This window comes from Aedes aegypti, chromosome 1, assembly GCF_002204515.2.
Source record: "Aedes aegypti strain LVP_AGWG chromosome 1, AaegL5.0 Primary Assembly, whole genome shotgun sequence".
NCBI classification, from domain to species: Eukaryota; Metazoa; Arthropoda; class Insecta; order Diptera; family Culicidae; genus Aedes; species Aedes aegypti.
This window is the reverse complement of record NC_035107.1, coordinates 309,851,847-309,863,755: the sequence shown is the minus strand read 5'-3', so window position 1 is coordinate 309,863,755 and position 11,909 is coordinate 309,851,847. Positions and strand designations below refer to the sequence as shown.

The window sequence follows — 11,909 nt, the reverse complement described above, 5'->3', positions numbered from 1 at the left end:
TTGTTGGATTGCTGAAACGAGAAGAATGAAATTATTACGTTAAAACGTGGTTTTTATGGTTGAATAAATGTATCCATAGTTTCTCATCTGTTTCTTTTCCGTATCGTAGTTCCGTCGAATCTATCCACCTCGAGTTTTGTCGACTCCGCTCGGGCAATGAGGTGCGATGAAATGAAAAATATAAAAATATGAGCATTAGTGTTTATCTATTATTCAATGTGGTTCTTATTTGCTTTCAAATACCTAAGTAACATGTGAACTCTGCCTCTATCAGAAAATTCTAATAAATCATAGTTTATTCACCTACATACACCTATACCCTAACACAAAGTATTCCTATTTAATAAGACAAGTGCAAAAGCACAAATAAAAGTGTGGGATTGCATCGAATCATGTTGATGCCCTCAGAGCATTCTTCGATTTGCAAAATATGAGTCCGCTGAAAACACCGACCCGACTCGACGCAATCGCGCACCTCTACCGGCACCTCCGGCACAGGTAAAAACTTTTGCGATAATCCTGTGGTGTGAAAGAAATGCGCAATATTATTTTGATTTCAATCCTAACTTCATGACCCGTGGGCTCTACGCGTATGATTGTTCATTATTTAGGCTAAATATACCTGTTTATACCTGTACATCAGAAAAAAAAAGAAAAACGACTACGAATATCTTGCAGCGTAAAGTTCAAGTGATCAAATATTCAACCTCTCTTCGACCCTGCACTATAATAACCTCCTAATATAACGCAGAGCTAAAGATTCTTGCGTTACGCAATCTGAACAAGAAACCATTTCCAAATACTTCCCATAATTTATGCGAGGCAAAACAGATTCCACTTTCTACGTAATGTAACCCAGTATAAACAGCTGCCCAACTCTCCAGACCTGCGCCCTCCAAGATCCAAGGTGCTGCTGCCTTACGTTCAAAACTTCTTTCCTCAAAGCCTGTCGTCTGTCTATCAATTCCGAACTCTATTGCATACTACAATACCAATCAGACCCTATTACTGACAAGACACAGAGTCACAACCCCAATGTGATGGATTTACCCACAACCTTGTCATAACCCCTCTTACGTTTCGCTATCCTCGGAAGTCACCCATATTGATGCCCAAATTACACCACATTACGTTGGTCCGTTTGGCGTCGCCGGTGGATACCTTGTGCTTATTCTGCGCGGCGTCGAGACGAGTCGCTCTCACCGCGAGTGACGTGAGACGACTAATGTTAATCAAATGGGAGCGAGTCGACAATTGTCACCTCATTCGACTCGTGTCACCTCACACGCCGCGCAGAATAGGCACGCCTGTTCTGATATTCTTTTCTTTCAAACCCCATTTCAAGCCTGTCCCCCCACTTTATCAATACGAATGTTGACGATTCACGATAATCTGAAGATCGTGACCAGAACGGAGGTAGGATTTATCACTAGGGACCAACCACAACCCCATCGTGTCAATCCAGTGGCTCGTGCAGAAGCTGGTAATATGCCGTAAAACAATGATGGACCTATCATCATAACCTATGAAGCTAGCGCTGAAGATGACTTGGAAGATACACTAACCGATCAAACTGCCGGAGGGGATCTGAATGAAACTGAAGTTCGCAGTTGCGGTGTTAACGTTAAATTCTGAAGAGTACGTGGATAATATTCTAACTGAAACAGCGGAGTTAAAGAAACGCGACGACTGGCCGCTTTGGAAGGATGCAATTGATGATGAGATTTCATCTTTGGAGAAGAATCGCACGTTGTGCTTGACCGAGCTGCCTGCTGGAAGACGACCTGTTGGTAATAAATGCGTGTTCACTACCAAGCGTGACGGCGAAGGCAAAATTGACCGGTACAAAGCCCGATTAGTTGAAAAGGGCTTTACGCAAACTAAATGTTTCGACTACTTGGAATCGTATGTACCAGTTGCAAAGATGACAACGTTGAGGATATTTCTGGGTCTGACTAACCAGCGGAATTTGCAAGTGCATCAAATTGATGCCAAGAAGGCGTTCTTGAATGACGAATTGGTCAAATAAATTTATGTGCGGCGTGCAACCATCAGGCTCAATTGAGGCGGAAAACGATCTGGTTTGCAAGCTCAGCAAGAGTTGGAATATGCGATTCCACACGTGTATCGCGAGCATCGGATTCGAGCGAAGTCAGTATGACTATTGCGGACTGGGGCAACAATCCAAACGCCAATCTTTTGTCTCAGGGTACGTTGTGAAACTGCATGGTGCAACAGTCTCGTGGGCTACCAGTAAACAGACTTCGGTAGTATTGTCGACCACTGAAGCGGAGTTCATGGCTCTTTGCCAAGCCAGCTGCGAGGCGATGTGGGCGGTAAGCCTCTTGAAGATGATCGATGTGGAAGTTACCTTACCGGTGACCATCCATGAGGACAATCAGCCATGTGTTGCCATCTGTTAGGAATTAAGGAAAAACGTAGAATTATTTTTTTCTGCAAGACCTGTCATTACAGATCTAAGGCCTACCTACGCATGAGGTGTTTTGAGTTATATTTATCATTGTGGCTCGTGGCTGTGATGAAGGATTTGAAGATATAAAACATATTGTTTGAATTAGCTCTAAGTAGGGTGCAGAACCATTTGGACACTTCCATGGTTAACTTTGGCATTAGGGGTTTATCTCGACCGAATTTTCTGAATCAATAAATGCAATAAGAAACACTTCAGTCAGTGGCTTAGCTAGGATTTTCAGGGCCCAGTGCGGAGTCAAGCTCGGGGACCCTTCAAAATAACTACAAAATAACTAAATAACTAGTCATCTACTCGGAACAGGGATTAGATCCTGAGAAAATTGAGAGAATCTTCCACGGAACTATCATAATATGCAGCACATTATAAGAGACTATTTATCGTATACTGTTACAACTTTGATCAGATCGGAGGGATAGCCGTGCATGATAAAAACCCTCTAAACAAGCTCCAAATCTGGGGGACACTATTGCTATCGGGGATTGTTTCTCGCGTAACATTACTAAAGGCCCTATCTAACATTGAGAGGCTCTCTTTGTTTACTTTCTCTTTCATTAATAACTGAGTCACATTAATCTCTTCTGTTGCGTTTTTTGTATGAAACGCTAGTCAAGGAAATTGGCTTTCGATCTATAGTGAAAAACTTCCCAAAATCTTTAGTGTTCCACTGTTATAATCGAAAGAGAACGAGAGAGGAGAGAATCTCTCATTTGTACATAGGTCCTTTAGTAATGTTACGCGAGGTTTATCGTGCCAGTAAAACACCTATCCCCAACGATAAACAAGCGAGAAAAATGTATTTTATCATTGCTCTCTCTATGTGGCTCTCCTTCACTGCTTCTATTTATCAGACTTGTTACAACTTGCGATACATTGCCGACCGTGAAGCGCAACAGATGGGATGTTTTTCTTCGCTTGCTTTGATCGTGCTTCAAAATCAAATGAGAGCGATTTCTGCAATGCCTGAATCGGAATAATAATATATTTTCAATTAACGTTAATATTTAGGTTTGAAAATAAATTCCCTTGATGCATCTATTTTAGAAGTCGTTTTTAACATTTCATTCAGTAATCAAAATTTAAATTGATGAAAAGTAGTATGCCGATGCGACTACTTCAGGGCTGATGGCGGCTAAGTATGTATATAAAAAAGAATTTTAGGGACCTAATGTCTGAAAAACTAGACCAAACCGAAACTGAGCAAGAACCACGTTTAAATGAAGATTCTTCAAGTAATCCGACCAGACAACCCTTAAAGCATCTTTCTAAAAGTTTCTGTGGGATTAAATGAGTTTCTTCAGAAATTCCATCAGAATGTAATTTGCTCAAAGTTTTCTGTTTATTCTAAGATTTCTTCAGGACTGCATAGAACGAGTCCTTCACAGTCGTAATATTATCATTCGAGGTACCTTAAGAATTCAACCAAAACTTTTTCTAATGCTACCCTTAGTTTTTTTCTCATGATAGCATCAGAAAACTTCCTAGAGAAATTCTTAAAGAATTGTCTTAAGATTTTTCGAGGGAAACCTGAAAAAAAAAACAAAATAAAGTGTGTCAAAGATCTTCGGATCTTTTATAGACTCTTGAGAATGTCTGCCTAGTCTTCAGAGAAACTAATAAAATTATTACTGAATATGTATTACCACAACCAAAATTTCCTATTGGAAATCCCTGGAAAATGTCGAATTGAACTCTTGGAGTAACTATTGGAATAATTTCTGTAGCATTTTTTGGTTTAAGAATTTACTTCAAAAAAATTAAAGATATCTTTGAAAAACAAATTTCAATTAATGAAGAAATTTATGAGGAATCCCTGGTTTAATGAATCATGAATTTCCTTGAAGAATTCCTTATAGATTTTGTTATTATTTCACTTACTTGGAAGTATTTATGAATCAGTTTCTGGAATAATCTATGAGGTAATTCTTAAAGTATTGGTTCTGAAAACGGCTGGAAGCATTATTCAAAATGAGCTTTTGAGCAATTCTCGAAATATTTTCTACACAAATTCCACCAATACTAGAATAAACATTTGTTATTCGCCTGAAAAGATTACTGCATCTCAATGTTACGAGAATTTCGGAATTAACCTTGTAAAAACTTCCGAAAGAATTTTCATTGCAATTTCGTTACTGGTTTGCTAAAGGATTTTCTGGCGTAAATTTAGTATTCCTGAAAATCTTGATTTAATATCTAGAAGAATTTATTAAGATGAAAGAACCTATGGAGTAGACGCGTACTAGTCTCTTGGGCCTCGAGGATATGGCTAATAATTAAATGTTTTCAAACCAGTTCCAGGTTTCCTCAGGCTCAAGTTATGCCCACTGATAATCATTGATTAACAGATTTTTGAACCAAAAACCACGATGTTCTGTTAAAACGTACTGTAACGTAACGTAAAAGAAACACTATCTCATACTGAATGATATAGGGGCCCCAAACCTAGAAGGAAAGTGTTACTTGGGTTTATTCTACGACTGGCGTGAGGTGACAATTGTCGGTCTCGTATAGCGAGGTGACAATTTTCAACTCGAGTGAAGTGACTCGCCGTGTAAATCAAATGGAGAGTCACTTCACTCGAGTCGAGAATTGTCACCTCGCTATACGAGACCGACAATTGTCACCTCACGCCAGTCGTAGAATAAACCCGACTGAATACCAAAATAAGGTATTTTATGCCAAATAAATTACAATACTTACAACCTGAATAAGGTATGAAAACGCCCTGCATAAGAGATAAAATATCTTAACCAAATCAATTCATTAAGGATTTTCGTATGAAAGCGAAATATTTCAATAGTAGTTCAATACCTCAAGCAATCCTCAATAGCTGTCGAATACCTCAATGAGGTATTTTTGATTGTCTTAAACTTTTTTGTTTCTAAACCATAATACTATTAACACCTCATATGAATAATAGGTCCGGTGCGAACCGCATCCCCCTAGCTATGCTACTTATTTAAGTACAACGCATTTTGTGGCCAATTATGAGCACTGCAGCCTTCAAAAAACCCCACTGCCGAAGTGAATCAAAAAAGCCAAGAATAGTATCCGGCTCCCTATAAACAAAAAGACAAAAAAGTTGTTTGATGCACTGCTTTCTCGCAATCCATATATTCTAAATACTATGTGTGATTTTCTGAAATCAATTGACTTGCCTATCCAGTTTTGTCTTTAACTGTGAATTACTATAACCTGCTACTTGAATGATTGACGGATGTCTTGAACGACATTTCGAACCGATAGAATTTCCTCCGCAAGCCATCACGACGTCTCCAAAAAAAACCACTTAGCTTATCATCACCATCTCAACCGAGCGTCTTCACTAATCCATTGTAAATATTGACTAACAAGAGAACCGTCCTACGATGTATCCTGAGTCCTAGTTTAGAACTCATGATGAAAGTATGACGAGATGAAGAAACTACAGAAAACCACTATGAAATATAATTGATTACATTACTAATAATTGTTTAAGAGTCTGCCCTTAATACTCCATAACAAGGAGAATAGACTTTTATTTCACTCTTACAGGCTTTACCTTATTCAAGAAAAAAACCAATAGTGCATCATAAAACATTAAATATTAGTTGGGCTATCTTAGGGCGCGGCCAGGGTAGACGCGAATTGCGAACCGAAGCGAAATTTGCATGGGAAGGAATAACAATTATTAATAATGAAATGTCAAACTCCAAAGGATTTTCGCGTCGCTTCGCGTGTCGTGGCCGACACCTTACGCGTCAGATGCAGCAATGTTGCCTGTTGAGAAGACAAATGAGCTACTAACCGTTTAATGCACATGGGCCAAAACTATGACCGATTGCATGATTTACTTGATTGCCTCATAATATCTGTTATTACCATACGAACTTTTAATTTTTATCCAAACTCAATTTTTATCCAATCATCCTAGCATCGAAGTGAAGCAAAGTTGATTTATTGAACCTCCTTAACTATTGCAGTTGTTTGTTATGCGTACATCGTATCGTAATTAATAGACTAGTTTCTTAACAAAACAAGGCCCGACTTGTTCACGAATCTTCAGATTTGCTGAGTACATCGGTCACCTCACACATACGGTACAAGTAGCACTCCCATTAGTGCAGCGCGAGTGCCCCAACTATCCATCCTGAACCGCAGCCATTTTTCATTCGCCTCGCCCCTTAGGGTCCAAATCAGACCGTCCATTTTAGAGGCACCTATAGTGCAACGTTTCGTAGTTCCTAAATAATCACCATGCATCGGAGCGGCCGCCATCCTCACGGTAGACTGGAATCAAGTGCACTTCCAAGGCAACCAAACATGATCGGTAATAACATACTATTGAAGTGCACCTCTCTGTCATCATCAATTTATTGCATCAAATTAGCCCGAGGGGCCTTCTGTCGTCGTCGTCGTCGTCGCAAACTGCCGTACCAACCAATGGGAGCGTTTTCGTTGTTTGTTGTAAGTTGTAAGAGACGCACTTTTACACTTTATAGCGAGAGGAGAACGTTTATGAAACGATGGTTATTCGCTCCGCTTCGGTATCGTGTTCATCTCAGCACTTCGTAAATTAGAACAATTATTGTCCATTTCTGTGACTACCACGTTTGATCTGAGAAACGCTTTCAAACTTCCACGTAGGAAAAGGATGTTCTTTCGCTCTATCTCGCACTGATGGGCAAGAACCTTTCCAGCTAAATTTTCATAGTCATTTATTTTGTCATAGGGTTTTGTTTTTTTAATCATCATCATTACCATTAATGGATGAATGAACATGCGTACACACTCTATTGCGCACACGGTCACTAAGTTTGATTTCCCCACCTTTGTTTTCTCTTTTTTTTTATAGGAACTGCCTTCTTGCTTGTTTGCTTATCTGTTGTCGTCGTCGTCAAATATTGACAGCCCTCGTGGATTAGATTTTCCCTCATCTATTCTCACTGGAATATGTTACTCTGTTTAGCGGTGAATTTTTGTATGTGTCTGTATCTGTGTGTTTGTGGGTTGTTTCAATGTTTCATTCCAATTAAGTTACTTATCAACTATAAAAATCTTATTTACTTACGTATCTTCCATTACTTTTAAATTATTTTTTTCTGTTTTCGATTTTTTGTAACCATTTCTGCTGTTATTTTGCTTTTCCATTGTTTTATTATTTCATTAAATATACTTTAGCTTACCATCTATTTACGTATACATTTTTTTCCATTTGTTTCTTTTACGTTTAAATTACTCTTACTCTGGTCTAATTACGTATTTTTGATCTATTCCTTCCATTTAGGCTTTTCTATTAAACATTAAGGAGCATCCGTTTCACACTGGGTCAGAATGTGTTTTTAGTGGGCTAAGGGTACGTCTGATAATAGGATGATTGGAAACAAACATTACAAATCTAGCTGTCATAGACGATGAGCTTTTGTGAGGACCTATGTACTGGGATGGAGAATGGAATCGATTTTCTCCTACTTTATGCTACTGTATTTTGGCTTGTCTTGAATAATTGTATCGCTCACAGGGGAAACAAATGAAAATGTTCAAATTTGAAGCACATAGGTGATGTAGCACTGAAAAATGGATCTGAGGGCTAGAAGAGACAATGGAGAGAAAGGTTTGGTTGCATGTGTTGCATGTCTTGTCGTGTTGTTATGAGTGTGGTTCTAGAGAGTAGAGACTAAACTACACTACGGCGGTTGATGTTTACTACACGTGTAGCTGAGCTTTAAATCGCGACGGATTTGAACAATTAATTTAGCGTAGAGACCAACTGACAGAATGCTCTAGTTCTGTAAATTATTGCACTGAAGATAATTTTGACGAGGGAAAACGTTAAATTTTGTTGGCTATGTACAAGTTTGTTTCCCTGTAATAAATAAGTACATGAACAATATATTACTACGACAATCGTTTTGCTCAGGAGTCGACCAATCAACTGGATAATGGCCAATGATAGTGTTTAGAAAATTTTCACAAAATTACGTATCTTGGTTGCTTTTTTGTTGATTATTAGACTTAAGGAAACATAAACAATACTGTAATACGAGGATAAAAGTCATTTTGAGCAGCTTCCGCAAACTTCCAAGCCCTGCGATACATTTGCATTCTTGAGTCACTGATGTTTGAACTTGGTAATTCAATGAAGCCTCTTAAAATGAAGCACACCCACGTATTCGAACCTTTGGACAGTAATTCTAATTCTTTGAAGTACGTATCAGATGAATATTTAGACGGCATGATCGTAGTCCACTTTTGCGAACGGCCAAACTTCACAAAGAAACAAACTAGGATGGTACGTTGCGAATGGTAAAGCTTCGCAAACCTATTTGGAGTTCAATTTCTGAAATTGAAACATAACCGAACAAGTTCATGTCAAACTAAGCTTACTAAATACAGGTGAAGGAAATCTGTCATCGACAAAAGTGGATTATTAGTATCTGCAAAAATGCGTTGGTGCCTTTGCCTTCGGATCTGTCTGCTGATAATTCCTACTAATGTATTGCATTTTTACCACATCACAAAAGGAGGCATACCTTCCGTTTAGACTGAGTTAAGATTGAGATTCGAAAATAGTTTCTACCAGCTTCTTTGTACAACTTTTTCATTCCACCTTTTCTTACAGTCGAAATCTATGTACAGCACGTCCCCTAACTGGGGAACCTTACTTCTTCTCCTCTATCACCGAGGGTCAGATCTCTGTTTTTTTTGGAAATATACCTTTCACTAGCGTTTTAGTTGTTGTTTAAATTAATCTCTTTAGCAACATTTCTTTTTACAAAATTAATTTATCTAATATAGAACAAAGCCAACTTTCGTCGTTGCAATTGGAAACGGAACTAAAACTGAAACGTAACGTTTATCGGTTAAAAAGTAAAACATAAAAGAACTAAAACAACTGTACAGATACGAGACGAAAATATTTCGCTGATCGCAAACTAACCATTTTCTTTTGCGCTGAAACTCATATTAAAGTTAATATAAATAATTACTAGAACTACTGTGATTGGTATGGTCTAACCCCTAGTTTTGCTCGTGCAGGGCCGCCTGTGCCGCCGCCGCAGCAGCCTTCTGGGCCTGGGCTTGCTTCTCCTGTTCGTTCAGCTCCTTGATCGCCTGGATTTCCTTCTTGAGCTTCATCCGCCGGTTCTGGAACCAGATTTTGATTTGCCGCTCCGTCAGGCAGAGTGCGTGGGCCATTTCGATCCGGCGCCGGCGGGTCAGGTAGTGGTTGGTGTGGAACTCCTTCTCCAGCTCCAGCGTTTGGTATCGGGTGTACGTTTGCCGGCCACGTCTTCGCAATCCGTTGGCACCTGTGGAAGAGGGGGAGAAGGGATTACATTAGTCATTGGAGAAAATATTGGTCGAAATTGATAATTTCTAATTTTGATTTACAAAAACTCGGATTTACCCCACTGTGTTTCACAGTCTTCAAAAGAACCAGACATAAATCTTGTAATCACGCCATTACGTATCTTTCCGCAGCGAAACCATCTTCCAAAAATTTGAATCCAAAACGTAGACGGAACATTATTCAAATTACTCCCCTCGTGTTCATGTCTGGGCACTCGGCTCGGCTCGGTGTGGTTCTCCTGGGGGCAAACAAATAATACCCCCGCGATTGAACAATGGTCCACTGAAATTTGTATTATTTGATCAATTATAATGTAATTATTTCATGAAATAGCCTCGAACCACTCGACCGCCGAAATTGGTGCAATTGTTGAACCATGCATGCTTTTGGGTTTTCGCTCAAGGAACCGCAAGGATTTTTTTTGTGGCTCTTATCGGGAATTTTTGGCTTCGACTGCAGAAACGTGAAGCAGCATTTTTTCCGAAACAATTTCCCCTTTTGGCCTGCTTGGATGGTGCCTGCCTTACTCGTCCTACGACTTTCGGTGCCAAGAAGCCAACCGAAGGGGAGAAAAACAAGTTCAACGGCCTGCTTTTTGTCGATCGTAGCAAGCGGCACTTTTATCATTTTTCGTTCCCTTTTTACCTTAACAATTGCTGCGGATGTCTTCGAGGTGCAGTACACTTATACTTACTCACACACAGTCGAACAGGGCTGGAATTTCGACTTCCAGGGCTGCCTGCGTGTTCTCTGTAATTACCGCTGGGAAAACAACAGAAAAATACCTGACGAAAAGCTATCCAATCCGACGCTCCGATCCACACGCGGAGGGCTATAATTTTTGGAGGTTGCCCCCAAAAAATTCGACTATTTTCCTGTTATTTTGCCGCCGCAAAGGGACACGCCAAAACATCCGCCATGAGAACCACGGCGACGACGGTCCAAATTAAGACACGAGAAAATTGGAAACTCTTCTTCTTGGTTGCTTCTCTCGATCGGTTTGGAGCATCCCCAACGCAGAAGCAGTGAGAACCTGCTTATAATTATCAGTTTTCGTAGATGAGTCTATTCGGTTGAGGTTTTGTTTTCGATTGGTGAACCGGGTTAGGAATCATTTCTGTTTGGGAGACGACGACCATCGGTTGCCCCGAAAAATATGGAGACATATGTGGGAAATAGAGACATAAATCAAGATTCGTTTCACTAAATTAACGAAGCCGAACGGTGGAATAACCGAGGTTTGTTGGAATTGTGGGGATGTTTCGGAGAGGGGATGTAGGAGGGGTATTTTGTGCGCTTTTTTGATTATTTATCGAACCGGAGAAGAGTAAAATATTCCTTTAAGTTAGAGATAACAGAACTATAGAGATTTATTTATTACCAAATAAGCTAATAATTCACGAGATTATTCATCATTTTGCAATTCTAGAAAAGCTTAAATATTTCCGAATGTTCTTTGAAAAAAATTTAGAAAAAAAAAACTCTTGAAGAAGACGAGACTAGACATAATAAGATTCATAAAGGAAATAAATTTCCAGAAAAATATTTTTGATAGAAAATCTTCATAGACGAATCAAGATTAGATTTCTGAAACAAATGCAGTCAACTCTCCATAACTTGATATTGATGGGATCATCGAGTTAGGGAGGTATCGTGTATTAGAACACAAAACCAGTGCAACTGCGATTCAAGGGACCATGGAGATAGCTATGAAAACCAACTATTACTATGGTTCTCTAACTCGATATCGAGTAAGGGAGAGTTGACAGGGACAGAAGATCAAAGAACAAGATGTCGAAAGGACAAGAAGTCAAAAATCAATGATTCCAACAGGTTTTCCGTGTAATTACAATATTTCCTGAAAGTCGTTCCAAGATATTCCCTTCTGTGTTAGCATAATTTTCCATGCAACGCTTAGAGAACTTTCCTGATTGTTTACGAAACTGAATTTCGGAAGTATTTTTTTATGAACTTTTTATGATCTGCGAACATTAAGAGCAATTTCCTGTAACAGCATGCAAAATTTCGAAGACAATGGCTCAAACACATTTTGTTTAAATTTCTGAGAAGTACCTTCACACACAAGCT

General features: G+C 39.2%; 1 protein-coding gene across 4 annotated transcripts in view; it reads right to left on the bottom strand.

Moving 5' to 3' along the window:
* Positions 1 to 7,171: 7,171 nt before the first annotated feature.
* Positions 7,172 to 11,909, bottom strand: part of LOC5579159 (homeotic protein ultrabithorax) — a 611,952-nt gene continuing 607,214 nt past the window's right edge. For all 4 annotated transcript variants that reach the window (XR_002498764.1, XR_002498763.1, XM_021838503.1 and 1 more), the window contains one exon: positions 7,172 to 9,780. Coding sequence is in view for 2 of the 4 variants with exons in the window: in XM_021838503.1 (XP_021694195.1) it covers positions 9,491 to 9,780 (290 nt within the window). In the remaining 2 variants the exon portion in view is untranslated. The remainder of the gene's footprint in view (positions 9,781 to 11,909) is intronic.